Source organism: Haemorhous mexicanus, chromosome 5, assembly GCF_027477595.1.
Source record: "Haemorhous mexicanus isolate bHaeMex1 chromosome 5, bHaeMex1.pri, whole genome shotgun sequence".
In the NCBI taxonomy this organism is placed as follows: Eukaryota; Metazoa; Chordata; class Aves; order Passeriformes; family Fringillidae; genus Haemorhous; species Haemorhous mexicanus.
In genome coordinates this window covers 31,496,676-31,516,731 of record NC_082345.1, presented here as the reverse complement: position 1 = coordinate 31,516,731, position 20,056 = coordinate 31,496,676, and the positions used below count along the sequence as shown (strand labels likewise).

Below are 20,056 nucleotides of genomic sequence, written 5' to 3'. Positions count from 1 at the left end.
CATGCTGTCTAGTACAGCATGCAATTGGGGAAAATAGCATCCATTAATATAATGTGTATTAAATGCTAGGAACAGCTGACTGGCAATAATAGAGGAAGGACAAAAAACTCTGAGCTGGCAAGGGCATTCTACAAGGTGTGTCTCGCTCTCTCTGCATCCATGAGCTTAGATCCTCTTATAAGCAGCCAGATGGGGAATGTGGAACCAGTTGTCAGCCTATTCACGTTAATGCTTGCTTTGTCAGTGCAGTCAGGCCAGCTTCTTACTCCCACTTTGCAATTTTTTTTATAGAGCATTCCTATTTTTGCACATTGGTTATCATGTTATTCTCTTAGTTATCCATATTCTCTTATAGATGGTGCTAATTCTGAGTCTGGAAGTAGCATAACCTGGAAAATGCTTAACTTTGCTTTGTCCAATGTGCCCTCTCCCCTGAGAGCCTGATGAACACAGCCTGGGTCCAATAACACCATCTCAAACTGTAGAGACACTCAGTTAATCCTGCTTTTTCTAGCTCACTCACAGTTTGCTTTCACTCTGCTGGGTTTTATTACATTCTATGCTGAGTTAAGTGTGACACCACTCTACAATTTATTTTCAGTCTACATTTTTAAAGAAAGGAGGTTTATGTGAAGGTTCATTTTCAGATAAAATTGGTGGAATAACACGCCCAAACATAATGACACTTGGACACCCTTTCCAAAAATCGTCAGCTGAGTAAACAATAGCAGCTCAAAGAAATGTCCCCACCTAAACAGAGACAGGCCAAACTGCTGAACCATGTGGCACAAGCCATCTCTCCCTCTGTGTTGGGTGTCACAGTGACTATGAATGGTGGCAGAGTCATTCTGGGGTGGAAAGAAATAATGCTCTGAGAAAACTGCCTCTGTTAGTTCAGCTGACCACAGAAACATTTATTCTGCTTGTGATTTTTTTCCTCTGATGCATTTCCAGATCTCATGATTGCAGCTTCTGGATGAGATGAGTTCTTGTTTTATCTGTCTCTGGCCAATATCTCTCCTTCTGTCTTCCCTGGGCTTCTGTAGACTTTAGGGACTCCTTTATCTGTCACTTCACTTCTAGAGTCAACAAAATCCATGGTCTGGCAACCTGTTTGGCACACACCAGATCAAATGGAACAGGAGCACAATCATTCTTTTTCAAGCTTTCAGAGGTGCTAGAGGGGTCAGAGCAAGGGGTAGAGCAGTCTGATGTATGAGAGACTAATGGATTAAAGCAAACCACAAAATCACTGCTGTCAGATATCCTGGGACCATTACAGTGCCCAACTACAATAAACACACAACAGGAAGATGTAAGATGACTCAAAATGGAGAATTCAAGGAATTTGATCATTGATGCTCCCCCTTTCTCCTGCCACTATTCACAAGAAAATCCCAAACCAAACCAGGTCTGTAGATTCTGCTTCTACCTCATTAGAAGACTAGAATAGAAAGCAATAAATCCAGAGTGTTCTAGGCAGCGTTAGTGCACATGCTTTCATGCCATCCATTCTCAGTGTGAGAGCAGTGGATGGATATCATGCTGCCATGACACTTGCCTGGAGCAGGATGGACTTTGATCAGTACTAGAGCATTAGTTTAGTCTTTTTGAGTTCTGCTCTTGCTGGGAATTGTATCAGGTCAGGAGTGAGGAAATGCCCATGGGACTGACCCAGGAAAGGGGCAGACGGAATCAGCCAGCCTCGGAGGGGCCAAGGGGGCAGAATTTGTACCTCAGGGAGGAACCAGGCGTTACCAATTTTCCCAAGCAAAGACCTGCCTGCAGAAGCATTTGAAAACATGGCTACGCAACACAAGGCCCGGTTTTAACCTTTACAAGTTATAAATTATAACGGCACTATACCAAATCGTGTTATGTTCAAGCATACCAAGGAGGAAAAAATTTTCCAGCCAGCATGGTTATACTAGTAGAAAACCTGTGAAAAGTATCAACTCAGTAAATGAATTTTAAGGATTGGGCTGATTTAATATTTCACTAGTGGATGCTGGCAAATTTGGCATTTTGCCTTGTTTTTCTACAGAGCAGTAGAAATGGGACAAGGCAGTGTCCTTATCATGTATTAGAATCTTCCCTTTTTTCCTCTATGTGACTTGGAACAAGTGATTTTTTTCCCCTTGTATTATTTTTATTCTGTACACCAGTTACCTCTCGTGTTGGTCACATTTCCTCAGTGGCCTCAAATGGTAAAATCCTAACAGTCTTACGTGCTGTAAGGGAACGTAGCAGCTGTTCCTTCTGAGGGAAAGGACTGTTTTTATAAGATTTCTTCTTTCCATTTTTTTATCGCTCCGCGCAGCCGGGAGCGGCCCCGGCCCCGCCCCCGCCTCCCCCTCACGGGCCCGCGCGCGCACCCCGGCGGCGGCGCGCGTGCGCGGCGGAGCGCGTGCGCGGCGGAGGGCACTCCCCCTCCCGCCCTCCCGGCGGAGTCCTCCTCCGTCCCGGCGTGCCCCGCGCGCACCACAGAGTGTGGCGCCGGCCCCGCCGCTCTCCCCGGCTCGCTCCGTGCGCGCGAGGCGGCGCGGCCGCGGCGACATGGCGGGCGTGGGGCGAGCGGAGGAGCGGGAACAGCACCTGAACGGCGAGCTGCCCCCCGAGCCCGAGGACAGGGACGGCGCGGCCGGCCTCGGCGGCGAGGATGGCGCCAAGAAGAAGCGCAAGAAGAAGAAGAAGGGCAGAGCGGGCCCTGCGGGTAGGGGCCGGGCCGCGCCGCGACCCTGCGCTGACGGGCTGGGCGGCGTGCGGGGCCTCGGGCCGGCACACCGGGAAGCGGGCGCGGCTGTGGGCGGACGTGGGTGGCTCAAGGGTCCCGGCGTGCGGGTGCGGGGCGCCACCGAGGCCGCTGTCCCGGCCCCTGGCAGCGGTGTGGGCTGAGGGGGATCCCCGTGGCTCGGAGGGGGCTGGCGGTGCCCGGAGGATGCTGCTGCCGTTCGGCCGTGCCGGGATATCGTCCCCTCTCCGATGTGCGCAAGAGAAGCCACCGCTTCCCTCACCCTCTCCTATGCCCCGAGGGGAGAAAGGTATAAGACTGCCGCTGTAAAAGTCATCCCGCCTGATGGAGGCTCTGCACCCCTCCCAAGTTCTCGGAGAGAGCTGGAGCAAGTCTGGGCAAATAGCGTAAAGGCGCGATGGTTTGGGTTTGTTTTAGCAGGCCATCAGTTAGCCATGATCGTGCTGTGCGTTTATAATTATCTGCTTCACGCCCATATTATCTCACAAGAGCAGGCTGCTGCTATGGGAAGAAGAATTAGTTACCCTGGCAGAAAAAAGTAATCAGAAGTGTCTGGCTAATCTACTTTATATGCAGGTTTCATTAACAGCACCTGTCACTGTACTGCCCTACAGCCTTACACTCTGGGGTTGCTTTAAGAGAGAAAAAGGCATTAGGTGCTCAGGTGTCTGTGGGATGAGTACAACATAATGTTTTTATAAAGCTTTGGGGGCTATTGGTTACTAACTTGGAGCTAATGTTTTACAGTAAGTCATACTATAACTTTACCAACAGGACAAGAAACTGATAAAGAAATGGAAGGTGCTCTTGATGATGTAGCAAAACAATTGGACAAACAAGCCCTGGAGGAGAAAGAAAAAGATGATGATGATGATGGCAAGTATAACTTACATTTTCTCTTAGCATTTCCAGTTTCAGCTTCTTCTGAGACTCCCTTTTAACAGACTGTTTACAGATGTTTTGGTTGGGTTTCTTTTTGGAGAGGTGAGATGGAGCTATCTATAGTTTCTACTTTTTGTCAATGATTTTGCTGTCACACAGGTGTACATGTAAAAGTAACAGCAATACAGGCTTTGTTAAAGGTTTGTGTTTTCGAGGATCTACCTGCTGAAGGGGAATGTTTAGTTTGAGATTAGATAAGCTGTAAACCATTCTCACTTGCATTACCATGGCCAGTAGACATTTATGTTCCAAATTATGTCTCTTATTCTTGGTTTAAAACATACAGAGAAAATTTTAAGGGAGCATTTTCATTAATAGGTTTTATGGTCTTTACCAGTGGCTTGAAACGTGCTCATCTGTAATTATAAGTTTTCATTGAAATTGGATTTGGGGGAGATTAATACATAAGCAAGACACACATTTTGTATGTTGCTTGTGCTGTGTAGCTGCTTTTCTAAGCCAGAACCTTGAAAGTGTCTGTATTGAAATCCAGACCAAGTCCATCTTTTCTATAGGAAAATCCAGTTAAGATGCTGTATTTCCTTTGGTTTGATGGATGTTTAAGAAAACACATTTCTTAAAGTGGTAATTTTGTTTCATTTTTCTGAATTAGCATATAAAGTTGGCTCAACACTTTGAGCAGTCTGCTTAGAAATCTTAGTTCACTTGTTGGAATTTCTCATTCCAGAATGTCATGTTAATGAATTGGGTATGGAAGTTTTAAAAAATTCAATCAGAGTGCTGAGACATATTAAGTAACAAATTTATCTTTGACCATTACCAATCTGCAGCATCAAGTTTAATGCAGGTGCTTTGCACAGAAACCTATTCTTATGGCTTCTTTTGTGGTATCTTTCAGATTATGAAGTTGAAATTAATACAATATGTGCTTTAGGAAGAAGTATTGAGGAGGGTAGTGAAAACTGTATGCAATGGAAAGAAATCTTTGAAATCATTAGAATAGTTAGAGTCCTATCTCAGAAGAAATAACAATGATGGTTGCAGATCGAATGCTGTGCTCTCCCACCCTTTTTACAGTATTAGTAATTGTGTTACAGTATTGGAAAGCATAAAACAATGAAGTGATGCTATGACTGAATTGATAATCTCTCTTTTTTTTCCACTTACTAGACTTGGATGTCTTTTTAGTAAAACTGATACTTTTGCAGAATAGTTATAACTAATTGAAGTGTTTTGAAGACAGCTGTGTTCTTGCCTGTAGTGGTTCTCACTATTCACCATCTTAATTGTGTAGCTTCAGAATTGTTTTTATAAGACATGCTGCATTAGATTAAAATCAATAAAATACCTGCTCCCTTTTTCCTTTTTTTTTCCCCACTTGATAAGCGGGTAACTGGATAGCCTCAAAAAGGAGACTCTCTAACTTTTGAACTCTAGGAGAGATTAGCAAGTGCTCTTTGGATTTCCCTGGCCATGTTGAAATATGCTGATATGTAACATTTTTGCATGATACTGTGCTAAGTTATTAAATGGCTATACCAAAATGATATAAGGTTGGATTTCTGTTTTGCAAAGACCTGAAATTGCTTTTCTGGTGACAGATTTTTTCCTTAGCAGCTAAGTAACCTGAAGACAAACAGTGTTGGTTAGATGCAGTAGTTCTGTTGCTGGCAGCACAGTTAGTCTGCAGCAGTCTTCAAGGACATGAAAGCATAGACAGGGCTAGTTTGGCTTGCAGTTGGCAGTTTCACGTGCAGTGATGTATGAAAAAGCTACAATACGCAGATAGCAGCAGCAGTATTTAAGAAATGCTGATTTCTCTTCAGTTTAGGCCTAGCATTTGAGAAAATTCAGAAATCTCTTGGTGAATGAACTGGAGTATTCCTAATTAATTTATTTTATGAATGGTTTGGGCATTGCTCAAGGTCAAGACAAATGTGACAAAGTTATCACATTTTAAAGAAATTTAATTGCACTGGTAAGGATTTTTGGTTGCCTATGAAATACAGATAGATTGATGAAGAATCTGGTAGGTTGGGGAATTATGTTATAGATACAAAGTGTTTATGTTTGCAATTTGTTACAGAAACTTAAATTAAGATACTTAATGCCAAAATGAGCTGGAGAGGGGCAGGAGTGACCCTACTGAAATTTGCCCCAGCTGCAGACTTACAGCACTCATCATGGCATAAAATTGCTGATTATATTGACCATTATGAGAGGCTTAAAATCTAGTGACTAGAGCAGCTGGTCAGTTTTGGTTTGGTTTTTAAATACAAGCTTCTGGATAAATACACTCAAAAGGAATGCTTTGACTTGATTCTAGAAGTTCTTTTAATTTTACTTCTTGCTGTAGTTGAAAATGTTCTGTATGTAGATGAGTAGTACTTGTCTACTTTGAAAAGAATTTGTCTTTCGGACCAGAAGGTTTAGGTAGCTGATAGTACCTAAAGTACTGAGTATGAAGTAAGTAGGGATTAGATGTTGCCAGATATGAAGTCTGCAGCGTTGTTGTTATGTCCCAGATGTGACTGCAAGTGGTGTGGCTGATTCTTGGTGCTTACCTGCTGTGCTCCCTGGAAACCTCCCGCTGGTATAGATTTATATGTTTTGGGTTGGAAGGGACCTTTAAAGGTCATCTGGTCCAAGCCCCTGCAATGAGCTGGGACATCTTCAGGCAGATCACGTTGCTCAAAGCTCCATTCAGTCTGACCCTGACTATTTCCAGGGATGGGGCATCTTCACCTCTCTGGGAAGCCTGTTCCAGTGTTTGACCACCCTTGTATCTCACACATTCAGTGCTTTTGCTGAGAGTGTTGTTTGTGACCTTCCCTGTTATCTCCAGATTAAATTTACCCTGGCCTGGAGTGCTGTCATCTTTACTTCTTTGGGGTTTTACCTTTCCAGATGCAGTAAGTTTTTTTAGCTGAGGCATCAGAAGATGGGGTGGAAGCAGTAGTTTCTAGCTTTTTGTTAGCTGTTAGGTCTAATACAGTTCTCTCGTGTCCTTTAACAATTCCAAGCATCTATTTGCCTGAATTAAGAGCAGAGGAATATGAGGTAGGACTTTATGAAAACACTTGACCTGAGATCTCTTTTCCTCTGTTTGGTGATATGTTTGTTGTCAACTTTCAAAACTATTTTCTTAGGTGTGTGTTTGGTGTAGGGACTGAAAAAGCTGATGGTTTGGTGGCAGCTTCTGGATGTTGTCTTTTAATCCATTCAATTCTGCTGTGAGAGAAGTGTTTCCAGATAGTCCAGATGTTTCTGTGTTCTATTCAAACTTTGGTTCTTTTAAGATTATTTTATGTTCAGCTGAGCACTTTATTTCCTATAGATGGAGAGGGTGAAGGAGATGGAGCAACTGGGAAAAAGAAGAAGAAGAAGAAAAAGAAGAAAGGACGTAGGTATCAAGCACAAAAATACAGACTATGTGAATATTTGGTAGTAAGTGTGTGCAAGTGCTGTTCTTGCAGCTGAAACAAATTTAGGGATGCAGTTTGTGTTTTTAGGCTAAGTCTGGCCGAGTTGTCTTCTTTCTGGTATCCCTGAATGCCATTGAGGGCATTCATTGGCCTTGAGCATTGGTTAAATAGTCATATGAGGGCGTTGTGATACAATGCTGTCTTGGTAGAAGCCCAGATTCTAGTTAAAGAGATCTTAAATAACTTCTGCTGTTCAACTTTTATGGTTGGAATAAGAGGGTTAGTATTTCCAGAGTCCCATGTATAACACTTTCTTATACTCAACAGCTAAGGTCCAGACAGATCCACCTTCTATTCCAATATGTGATCTGTTTCCCAGCAATGTATTCCCAAAGGGAGAAGAATGTGAATATCCACCAACACAAGATGGGTGAGTGTTTTAAGCTTAAGGAGGAGATGCTTTCATTTTGATGTGCTGAAAAAAATATTAATGTACAACTAAATGGACAAAATGAGTAATGTACTTTGGGATGTGCCCTTTTTTTCTTTAACTGGATTATCAAGGAACTCAATGAATAATGGTCTTCAGGCCAGAAATGTTTGTCTTTCCCTACCCTTTTAATTAAGGTGTAGCCAGTATGAGCAGAATTGCTGTGAGGCAGGATGCCCTTGAGACCTATGGTGCTGACTTTCAGTAGGCAGCTTGTAAGAAAAACTTTGTCTGAATTAGAAGTGAGTGACGGTTTAAAATTCAGGGAGATGAGATACTATTATGCAGCAGTTTTGTTCCCATTGAGATGCCAACTTTTAGTTACTCATTTTTTGGTAGAGACATGTCAATCTCTCAATTTAATTTAAAAGCCTACATGGTATATTCTGTACTTTGATTCTCTTTCTTGGAATTAATATGTAGTTGTTGTAACCTCACCTATTTTTGTAACTCATAGTAATGTGGGAATAATGTGCAATTGCACTAAAGAAAACAACAGCTTCCAGTGGCTCACTGGAACAGAGATCTGCTTTACAGGAGACTACTATTTCTTTGTACATTATTAGAAACTAGGACATACCAACTTGAATGAGTTTTCCTGATTTTTTTTTTCCCCCCTATGTGAAGTGTTGTGGAAGGTCATATTTTACCTGGGAGAGACAGAGGATGCATGGCACAGGATTAGCTTGAATTGTATGCAAACTTGAATGAAAAGACCAGGTATTACTGAAAACTTTTAAACTTCCCAGGAAATATTGAATCAAAGCTCTGAAAAAATAGTTTAAACCACAGGGAGAGAGTAGGTAGATATTTGTATGTCTGAAAGCATTGTCTAGATTTCAATGACTTTTACTTCAGAATGAAAGTACTCTGAAATGTTTTTATTGGTTATTTAAAGTCAATGCCTATTTCACGTGGAATGTAAGTAAAATAAGTAAGAGAAGTAGTGCTTCCAGTACCCCCTATAAATTGTGTTCAGGTAATATGGTTTCATTTTCATGAGATGAAAATTCGCTTTAAAGGAAGCTGCTTCTTCTTTTTCATTTCTTTAGTTTGAACACACTTTCTAAGAGCAGCATTTTCATCAGCATTCTAATGAAGTGCTTGCACAGGATAGTTCTGACAGGCTGATCCAGGAGTGATTTTTAATGTTTAAGAGTTAAGTGCTAAACCTGGGCCATGTTCATAAGAATATGATTTAAACCAGGAAATTAGATAATAAATAACTTGATCATGTACATAGTTTATTAACAAATAACACACTTTTTTTACACCTCTAATACATATTCAGCTATTGAAGATTAAAATATTTTCTCTGGTTTAACTACTATTTATTGAAAAGAAAAAGGACAAAGGCTATGAAAACAAACCTCCTTTCATAACAGGATTTAAGTGGGGTGTCTTTTCTGTACCTGATGCTCTGGTATGGAGGAAGAATATTCGCTTCTAAGGAACCTGAAATAGTTTCCTCATGTAATGTGCTTAAGCAAATATGTGCTTAGTTTTCTTCCTAATTTAAATATTCAAATCTTGCTATGCTACTTTAGTATTTCCTAACATAAGCCACTACTTAAATTAGTAGCTGACATTAATGCCAGGATATTTAATATTCTGAGTAATTCCTTCATTTTATATATTGGTGGAGCATTTTTGTGCCATGTCTTATTCATGCTGAGGTCAGTAGGGTTTTGCCTTTGATTTTTTTTAAGAGTTGCACTTCTATTCTTAACTGTTAATGTCATGTACTTTCTGAAGTTACCTCTCATCAACCCACAATTGTGTATTTTGTGTGAGAAGTTCAGCTAGAAGTGGGTGTCATTCAAATTTCAGCCTAAAATAAAAGGCAGATAATCAATACTTCCATAGACAACAGAATAACAGGTTTAACATTTTTATATCTCCAGTTGTTTTGGGGTTTGTTTTTTTTTGTTTTTTTTTTTTTTTTGTTTTGGTTTTGGGTTTTTTTTTAAGCTTGTGTATTTTCTTGCAGATGTGGGAATTTGAAGTGATACAACCAGGAGGGCAGAAAATAAATAAGAAATATTTCATGATACACCAATTTTGTTAAAGTAGAATTAAGGAATTCTTGACCCTGCCTACTTGTTTCTGCCTCTTTGCTGTTACAGAGTCACAGACTAGTTTGCTTTGGAAGGTACCTTGAAGATGAACTAGTTCCAACCCCCCTGCCATAGGCAGGGACACCTTCCACAACTTCTCTGGGCAGCCTGTTTCAGTGCCTTTAACACCTTCACATTAAAGGATTTCTCCCTAGCTTCTAATCTAAACCTACCATCTTTCAGTTTATAGCTATTACCCCTTGTCTTATCACTACATGACCTTGGAAAAAAGCTCTCCCCTCTCCCTTGCAGGTTCTGGAAGGTGCTATGAGGCCTCCCCAGAGCCTTCCCTTCTCTATGCTGCAGGGCCCCACCTGTTCTCACTCCTGTGTCTTCACAGCAGTGGTGCTTACAGCCATGATCATCTTAATGGTCCTTCTCTGCACTCAATGAAACAGCTCTACATCTTTCTTATCTTGGGGGCCCCAGAGCTGAATGTAGTACTCCAGGTGGGGTCTCACAAGAATGGAGTAGAGGGCAGAATCACCTTCCTTGACCTGCTGGCCATGGTGCTTTTGATGCAACCCAGTGTATGACTTGGCTTTCTGGGCTGTGAGTGCACATTGCTAGGTCATGTGGAGCTTCTTGTCCACCAACATCCCCAAATCCTTCTCCTCAGGGCTGCTCTCAATCCATTCTTCACCCAGCCTGTATTTGTGAGGAGATTGTCCTGACCCAGGTTGCAGAACCGTGCACTTGGCCTTGTTAAATGCCATGAAGTTCACACAGGCCCACCTGTCAAGCTTGTAATGGTCCCTCTGGATGGCATCCCTTCCCTCCAGCATGACTGGACTATCTGGGGGAAGATAACCTGGGGAAATTCTTTTCTGGATTTCTTTGATCACTATAATCTAAATTACAGTGTGGTCCTGTAAAGATTTGTAGTGGTGAAAACTGCAGGCTATAACTGGAGTGAAAAGCTGGACCAAATGGTTTGGAGCAAGAGCTGAATTTCTTCAGCTGACATGTGACAGGCAGCACATTAGGGGAAAAAAAAAAAGCTTGTTAGCTCATGTACCTGTGGGAGGACTTGATGTTTAGCATGAGGCTTTCATCTGACCAACTGATTTTTCATTTGTCCTGAAGTGCTTAGTCCCTAGCAGAAATTCTTGTTGCCTCCCTTCCTGAGCTCCCAAGTGGCAGTAGTGCAGCTTTTTCAGCAAAATGCTTTGGGTGATACAGTGTTTTAACATGTAGAGGCGGTTCTGTCCCCCAGTTGACTTGTGTGAAGTGACTATATGCTGAAATACAGTAAGACAGAGCGAGGATGGCTTCCTGCCAGTTTGCTGGAGTTTGCACTCAAGTCTGTGACAGATGGCAGAGCAGCTGCCCAGACTCTGTCAGCAATTCTTGCTACCAAGGGGTGTTCGCTGCTGGAATCCAGAACAGTCTGAAAGGATCTTTGAGTCTCTGTCCCCAGTGTTTTTCTGCAGTGCACCTTTTCCATCTTCAATGACTACTGTGCTGGCAGAAGTCCAGTTTTCTAGTGGCAGTGCAGGAGCCCAGGTTTTACAGCACGTTGCTTCCTTTTTTTGGTAGAACTTGCTGGATTGAGGCAAATTGTAAGAGTAGTATGTGTGATGCTTGCTATTGGAGCAAGAAAACTGCTCAGAAAGGTAAATGTGGGATTTCTGCTTCACATTTTTCCTGAAAAGAAGTGGAAAGTTCAGTGGAAACAAGCAAGAGGGTCTCAAAATATTTTGTATTCTCTGATCATCCTGAGAAAGATTTATGGAATAGCCTGTTACCTGCCTTGATCTTTTCAATTATTTTGAAATACTCAGTATAAATATATATACTTAGAAATCTACATATAAGTATATATTCTTAGTTTAAAATGCAGCAAAACTCAAGGGCATAGTCTCTTGGTTCGCTTGTATGTGTTTTTTGGCTGTAAGGAAAACCCAAAGTGGAGCTAAGATATATGTCTATGAAACAGGTAAAAGCTACACCTTTAGATTTCAAAAACTAATCCTTTACACTCTGTGTACTCAGTTGTTTGCTTAGAATCAACTCATTTGCATTAATTTCTAAATTTGAAAATTGGTGTATTTCAGCATCTTTGGTCCATCTTGCCCACCACCCATTTTCTTTGAAGACCCACCTGCTAGCATGTGTAGCTGTATATTGTTCTGGTAGTTTTTGTCTTGCATAGCATGTACAGAGTTCTTTGAGTCATCACTAGGGTTTTTTGCACTATAATGTGGCTACAGATTCACCATTTGAAGGGTTATCTCTACTTTATAGTCAGAGAAGTTTTCTAGCTAAGTTCTGACAGTTGTTGGAGTACTTTAATTATGTTTTTGTTAGTTTGCTTTCATGGAACCGTAGTTGCATTGGATTTTGCATAATACAGAATGTATTCAAAGCTAATCTTATACGTAATTCTGTACTAAAAAATATTTCTGTATTTGTTCAATGAGCCTACCAAAGAGCCTGAATGAGTGGTGCTCTCCTGTAACAAATGTTAATTCACCATCCAGTCCATATAGAAAGTAACATTCTGGCATGTGTCATACTTACCATGCACTCTGTTAGGTGTTATTACCTAAATATTCTGAGCATGACTGAAAATAATACTGGAAGTGCAAGCTCTTAAATTTTGGAGGTGCTTATTGTCTGTGTCAGCAACAGTTTCTGGGCCAAGCAGCCACACTACAGTGCTGAGGTTCATCTCTATATAGGAACAACGCTGTCTGGATGAGTAAGAGTGTGAAAAAAATAAACTTTTTGCATGAGTAGAGCCTGATCCAGTTTTTTGCCCTGCTGAACTTATGGTGGAATTGCAGGCATTAATATGAATTTTGTACGCCTGTTCTGCGTCTTTGAAAACTTGGGCATCCTTCAAGCACCCTGCTTGTCTGGGCCTTTGGTAGGATGTTACTGCATTTCACAGCTGCTAGTCTGTGGTACTGATAGATTTTTAATTTTTTTTTTTAAGAGGCTTCCTTATTCTGAAAATTGTATAAATCAGGATCTTTTCTTACACAGGGGAATGTAGACCTAACTGGTTAATAAACACTTTGCAGGCTTTAGACAGAAGTTGTAATGACTGCTGTGGTTATACTAACTTGTTTGAAACATTTCCTTCATTTTCAAGGCGAACTGCTGCTTGGAGAACAACTAGTGAAGAAAAGAAAGCACTAGACCAAGCCAGTGAGGAAATCTGGAATGATTTTCGGGAGGCTGCAGAGGCACACAGACAAGTGAGGAAATACGTTATGAGCTGGATAAAACCTGGAATGACAATGATAGAAATCTGGTGAGGACACACATCTTCTGGAAGACCTGAGCTGTAGATTTTTCTTCATTTTCCAGAGGGGGAGAGATTTAGTCTCAGTTTTCTGTGCTTAATTCACTTTGTGTTTTGTGTAATGAGTGTTGGGGAGATTTGTATTTGAGGTACACAACCAGTGTTGGCAGTTATTTCCTTTAAGTTTCCCCTTGCATTTTTAGCTTATGCAGCTTTACAGGGCCTGGATTATACTGAATTTTAAACTAAGCTTTCCATGATTTTCATGTACTTTGATTATATGCTTCATTTAATTTTCAGTGCCTTTGCTACTCTGCAACGGTGCTGGGAAAAGCAAGAATAGCAGCATTACTGCTGCTGCTTGCCAGAATTGTCATGAAATGCCATGTGGACAGTGAGATGCAGTCTGTGCTGGGGACTGGACAAAGAGGCATAAAACCAGCATGGCTGTGTATTCAGTCCAGGGCAGGAAGGTTTTGGACTATGTTTAGTCTTCTTTGATTGACTGGTGTTTCTGGTGGAAACACAATGGGATTTTTTATTCCCAGTTAGTAAGAAATAACTGAGCAAATGAATTCAGTTGAATGTGAATTTCATTAAGTTTAAAGAAAGAATTAACCTGGACTGATTTTTTGACTCTTCCAACTATTACTTTTTCTGTCCTTCAGTTTATCTAGATTGAATGTCTACTGTCCAAGTACTGCACTGATCCAGAACAGTTTAGCTTCCAAAATCAGGTGCTTTCAGCCTCGTGTGACTGAGGACTGTGCTGTCAAGAGTAGGATAGTAAGAAAGCTAATGAGAGCTGATCCCCAAGGTAACTGTGCAAGGATAACAGAAAGACATATTATGCCATGAGGGAAGGTTGAAGAAAGGCAGCTCACTAGTCTGGGTGAAACAAATCTGTCTTAGTGAATTATACAGTTTGGCTGTTCTAAGCAGTCATTTTCTCAAAACATGACTGTTCTTCCTAAAGTACCTTGGACCATGAGACCTTGCTGATTAAAATACGCTCCCTTTTTTCATATTTCTCTGGCTTTCTTAAAATCAGAGTTTGGTGCACTGCAGTGAGCTGCAGTTTACCTCATTCACTGACACTGAAGGAGAATGCACCGTTGGATGTGTATTTGTGGATTTCCAGTAGCTAGCATCTTGAGATTAGACAAAACCAAAAAACAAATGCTAGTCTCACAAGGTTTTATTTTATCATAGTTACCACTCTGTTTTTTTTAAAAAGGTCCTTTTATAATCAAAGTTTTTTTAATAAATAAGAGGCTTTACCTCCTTTTTCCCCACCTCCTTTTAAATCACAGTAATTGTAAAGAATGCATTTAATTTGCCTAAACTTTGGTTGCCTAACCTCTGCTGTTCAGGAAGTATGGGTTATATGTAGCTTGTAAGGATAAATATTTTAAACTTAAATTAAAAAAACAATAGAGAAGGACTCGATTTTGCCCAAGAAAGGGTAGAGGAAACAACACAAAGAGCTGAAGATTGTTGTGTTATGCCTATGTTTTTCAGCCTAGAGTTGTCTGTCTACTTAGCATACAAATAGTTTGGTTGGATATAAAAATATTTGCTTTAATATTTTTCTGAGGTTTTGTCCTTGCATTGATTTATTTGAAGTAATCATGAGAAATCCTAATGACAACTGTCCTATTCTTTTTTTTCTTCTCCCTCCCCTCTGCCTTTCAGTGAAAAGCTAGAAGACTGCTCGCGTAAGCTGATAAAGGAAAATGGCTTAAATGCAGGCCTTGCATTTCCTACGGGGTGTTCTCTGAATAATTGTGCTGCCCACTACACTCCCAATGCTGGAGATCCAACAGTCCTGCAATACAATGATATTTGCAAAATAGATTTTGGAACACATATTAGTGGTTAGTTTTCATTTATTAATTAAAACTTGGAGAATGTTCTTCAATGCAAGTACTATTAAACTAACTAACTTCTGCTGGTTTCAGGTCGTATTATTGACTGTGCTTTTACAGTCACATTCAATCCAAAATATGACCGACTATTACAAGCTGTAAAGGATGCCACAAATACTGGAATAAAGGTATGATCCTTATGTAAGTAATTTACAAAGACTTTTTCAGTAAATGTTGTGATTATTTTCCATTTATATTTGCATTTATTTTCAGTGTGCTGGAATAGATGTACGTCTCTGTGATGTGGGAGAGGCCATACAAGAAGTTATGGAGTCTTATGAAGTTGAAATTGATGGCAAAACATACCAAGGCAAGTTATTTTCTTCATGTAGGGATAGTTGTTTTAGAAGTGTGTACCTGTATATAAAAATGTATAAATATTGATTTCAACATAGGATATTGAAAAGACCTTTCTGCTAGAAGTATGGTATGAGTCTTGCATAAATATGTTTATGGCTGGCTTGCCTTTCCTTTGGAGAAACATTCTTGGCTTATACATCCAAATATTGCATCTGTAACAGATAAGATGAATGCTAAACAAAAGTTTTGAACTGTACAGATAGTTTGATACTTGCTGTTTAGCTTTAGTAGTAAGCTTTTATTACTGTTGGAGTTGCTGCTCTTTACTAATGAAGCCTTGCTAAAGCATACCAAACTAACCTATGTCTTGGCTGGTGTTTGTACAGGATGCGTGGATAGTTCTGTGTTTGGTTCCTCTGCAGTATGATGACTCACTATTGCACTTTTAATATGGGATAACAAACCAAATTGCCTTAAAGGGTTTAGCATTTGTTAGGAAATTGCTGTAATAGTCATGTTCTCTTCCAAAGTGAAGCCAATCCGCAATTTGAACGGACACTCCATTGGGCCCTATAGGATACATGCAGGAAAAACAGTACCCATTGTGAAAGGAGGAGAAGCCACAAGAATGGAGGTAAGTTGAATTCCTTATTCCTTCTGTTAAATTTCCCCAGTATCATTGCAAGAATAGTATTTCTGTGCACTTTTGATTTGTAGTTTTTGTGATTCTGGTGAATCATTGCAGTGGAGTAACTGCTGTACTGTGTAATGCTCCTGTACAAGGAGTAGTTCTATCTCAATGGCTTCTTCATTTTAGCCCTGGAGTGTTCAGGTATCTGATACTGCCTGAAATTGAAACCTTGGAACGCTGCTATTTAAAAACAAACCACCAAACAAACCAAAAGAAACCCACCACTGTTGAAATCTGAATGCCACAGTAATACTTACTGAAACTCCTGCATATTTATTTCTCAGTGTGTATATGGAGTGTTGGAATGTTGCATTCAGGAACATTCATGAAAAGAAACATGAAAAGGAATTTATATTTAGGGCTGAACTGGAATTCAGGAAATCAGAGTTTTCCTGAATGACTTGTGGGTCATTCATACTCCTTGTTTGTTTCTTCTGTAATGAAGTCTTCTGTCACTCAGGTAACTCTTGATAAATGCATCTGAAGTGTACTTTTGGATAACTTTTTGTGAGTACTTTTAGATATAGTATTTTTTTTGAAAAGCTTCCAATGTAGTTTTTCTCTGCAGATACAAAGTAATTAAGTGTATTTGTAGTTAATGTGAGAGGCTGGTTCAAAGCTGTTGTTTGGGTTGTGTTCTGGAGCAGAGGAAGGGCAATGCCTGTACTGTGATGAAGTACCAGTTGGGAAGGCAGTATTCAAACATGGAACCTGAGATTTAGCCATCATTTTCACTGAAACTCTTGTTCTCAGGAGATAAGATATAAAAGATGGGTGGTGAGACAAGAAGCTTTTTAATTTTATTCTAAGCTTCATCACTAATGATCACCAGTAAGTCTGTCAGGATAGATAAGACTTGTAAGAGCTGAATAGGCACAGGTGTGGTCTGGACAGGATTGTTTTTTGTTACATAGTTGTTGACCTATGATGTGCACAAAAAGACAAAGTGTAAACTATGTTTTCTGTAAGACTGTGCAAAGGGGCTAAGAGTATTGGAAAAGGAAGATAGAAAAACTTGTGTGTTCTTCTTAGTTTGACTTAGTTAATGGTTTGGCTTTGGGGAGAAGACTTTTTCTAATTTCTTCAGCTTCTGTAGGTTACTTAGGACACAGTCGATTCTACACCATTAAGTACGGTGAGTCTGACAATGAAGAATGTGAAGCATAGCCAAGGTCTTGCTGTACTGTGCTAATTATAGTATCAAACTGCAATCCAGGGAGTTTTTTGTGACTAACAGAGCCTCTGATGATCCTTATTCAGAAAAAGTGGGTTTTAAGTGAATCTTGTGGCAGCATTGTATGGGGCTTTTTGAGGGTTGTTTTTTTTAAATGAGTCAGTTGAATATTCAGGGTCATCTTCAAAAGTTTGTCTTGAATTTGAAGCCTGTTACTGCTTTTCATATGGCTTCTCATTCTGGTCTAGTGTCTTTAAAAGTAGCTTAATAAAATAAACAGTGAACTATCCGACAGTGTTTGATGCCCCTGATTCGTTAAGTCCCTGTCACAGTCCTGCTGTTAAGGATGTGTGAATGCACTTGGCAGAAATGAGTTTGTATAATGGCATTTCAGTATGTTCTTGGCTAGAATTTTGATAATGCCCTTGCAGATATGTATCACCTTCATTTCTTGAAAAAATTAATCTTGTGGAAGGAAAATGAGCAGGTTAAGGGTATATACTAGCACCTGTTACCAGAAAATTCTTGCAGAAATTGAGCAGAAAGTTCATCAGTGCAGTAAGTGTCTGTAATCAACATCTATTTGCTGTGTCTGAACTATACAGATCCTAGGACTTACACCTGAATAGCACAGGAGAAGTACTTCCAGGTAGCAAATATAGTTTCTTGGCTATGTTAGATGTATGCCTTGACAATGTTTTAACTGCAAGGACTTTGAGAAATTGTGAATAGAAACATGCTGATGCTTCTGGCTTGAAACAAAATGCTAGTAATGTAAATAGTTGATGATTTGGAGATACCTGTAACTCTAATGTGTGAACTCTCCATGCTGAATTTTTTCTGCATTGATTTGACAATTGAATCTATACACATTTAATTACGTGTATTCAGAAGTGTAATACTGAGATGTTGTATCAGAACGACACAATGTCCCCTTTTCATATTGCAACATGTTCCTTTTTTCTCTCCTTAGGAAGGTGAAGTGTATGCTATAGAAACCTTTGGTAGCACCGGAAAAGGCGTTGTTCATGATGATATGGAGTGTTCTCATTATATGAAGAACTTTGATGTCGGGCACGTGCCAATAAGGTTGGATTTTGTTGGAGTATTTTGATAAAGCTACCACCCCCTTGGGATTCAAATTTGATACAATGCATGTTCTTCACTAGGCTCTCAGAACTCAAAGGGCAGTACTAGCAATATTGTTACAAAATACACTCTTGATTGTTAGTGTGGAATAACACAGAATTATTTCCAAAAAACTGAAAATTGAGAAAATATGTTTTCAGAATTTTATATTGTTTTTTAACAATCTTCCTATCTTTTTTTTTTATGATTAGTAATATATAGATTTTATTTGTGTATTCACCTGCGTATTAAATGTATAGTGGGTTTTTTAGTCAATATCTGTACTGTGGTTGTGTGCTGCAATCTTTGTCTTACTGCTGTTCCCAGAATCTGTTAAGCTATTTGTGCCATCTGTTTTATTTTATGGATATTTTGAGGGTTTTGAGTTTTTGTTTTAGTGCATTGGTGTAAAATGAAGAAATTCCTCATTTTTATTTTCACTGGGTTTGCATTTTGTCATTTCTAGGAGTGCAACATATTTTCTGAAACAAAGACCACTCATGAGGGTCAGAAACATAGCAGGCAGACATGCTTTCCCTAGCACATACTAGGAAGGTGAGAGAGGATGGGAAGAATTAGACTAAAGATCACAGAGGAACTGCTTGACTGCAATTAAGCTTAGTTCTTAGAAGATCTATAAATATATATATTTTTTTTTACGCCTGTATATTGTAAGAAGTATGAATAAAAAGCTTACTGAGTATTTACTTCAGAAGTGAAAACTCAGCATTTTAAACCACCAAAATTAGTTCAGATTACTGACCACTCTGAATCAGGAAGAATTCTGGTTTTCTTTATAAAATGAAATGGCCTTTTATTTATTTAAGAGAGATTTCTGTCCCTGTGTTTAGTTTAGCTTGCAGGTAGGTTCACAATCTGTTTTGAAGGATAGGCGGAGAGTGCACTTCATTTTCTAAAGAGAACATGTGATTGATGTAGAAAGACATCCCAAGTCTAGGCAGTCTGAAAAGACCTTGCAGTCTAACCTTATTCTTAGTTGGTGTGGTTTATTTTTGTAGTGAATGCATGCTGGTAATACCTCTTTCTTCTCCAACACGTTCTTGTTTGGTTTTTTCCCTCCAAGGCTTCCAAGAGCAAAACACTTGCTAAATGTTATCAACGAAAACTTTGGTACTCTTGCCTTCTGCCGCCGGTGGCTGGATCGCCTGGGGGAGAGCAAATACCTGATGGCGCTGAAGAACCTGTGCGACCTGGGCATCGTGGATCCGTACCCGCCCCTGTGCGACATCAAGGGCTCCTACACGGCGCAGTTCGAGCACACCATCCTGCTGCGCCCCACCTGCAAGGAGGTCGTCAGCAGGGGCGACGACTACTAACTCAGAGCCACCTCAGCACCTTTATACTCCAGGCTTTCTTGGAACATACTCTACCAGAATTAATTTGCAACACATTGTCTGTTTTAACAGTGGACTGATGTTAATACTTTCCATATTTGGAAAGGAAGGAATTTAATCTAAGGCAAGTCTTCTAATTGTAACTAACCATGGAAAAAGCTTTCAGGCCTTTAGAAATATTTCAAAAGTTACTTATTTTTTCTGTTCAGGGAAATATGTGCTATAAAGCTCAATTTTTAGTTTGGAATGAGTTATACATTTTGTTCTGAACATTTATGATAAAAGATGCTTTTCAAATATTTATATGACCATATTCCTACTTGAATGCTTTGAATGACTACACCTGATTTCTGCGCCCCAGTCCTCTATGATATTGCCTTTTAAACTTCCTGGAATCCATTTTGTAAAAAATAAAGATAAATTTTCAAATCTGAAAATATATATAATTTTTAGAAGTCTGGTTATGATTCTGGTCAGGAGTCCACTGGGAAACTGCTCTATTAAATATTTTACAAACTTGATTTGCCATTTCTTGTCTTG

General features: G+C 39.9%; 1 protein-coding gene across 1 annotated transcript; it reads left to right on the top strand.

Annotated features, from left to right (window-relative positions):
* Positions 1-2,485: 2,485 nt before the first annotated feature.
* Positions 2,486-20,037, top strand: METAP2 (methionyl aminopeptidase 2). Its single transcript, XM_059846760.1, has 11 exons — positions 2,486-2,713; positions 3,527-3,628; positions 6,993-7,058; positions 7,408-7,510; positions 12,788-12,949; positions 14,636-14,817; positions 14,902-14,996; positions 15,082-15,178; positions 15,699-15,802; positions 18,007-18,122; positions 19,246-20,037. Exons 1-11 carry the CDS (start codon positions 2,557-2,559, stop codon positions 19,496-19,498), a joined length of 1,437 nt encoding a protein of 478 aa, XP_059702743.1. The 5' UTR covers positions 2,486-2,556; the 3' UTR covers positions 19,499-20,037.
* Positions 20,038-20,056: the final 19 nt, after the last annotated feature.

Bases quoted from the DNA above. Each gene is read 5' to 3' on its own strand.
- METAP2 (XM_059846760.1), top strand. From the start codon at position 2,557: ATGGCGGGCGTGGGGCGAGCGGAGGAGCGGGAACAGCACCTGAACGGC. The intron at 7,059-7,407 runs GTAGGTATCAAG...TATACTCAACAG, and splicing joins GAAGAAAAAGAAGAAAGGAC to CTAAGGTCCAGACAGATCCA. The intron at 15,179-15,698 runs GCAAGTTATTTT...TCTCTTCCAAAG, and splicing joins TGATGGCAAAACATACCAAG to TGAAGCCAATCCGCAATTTG.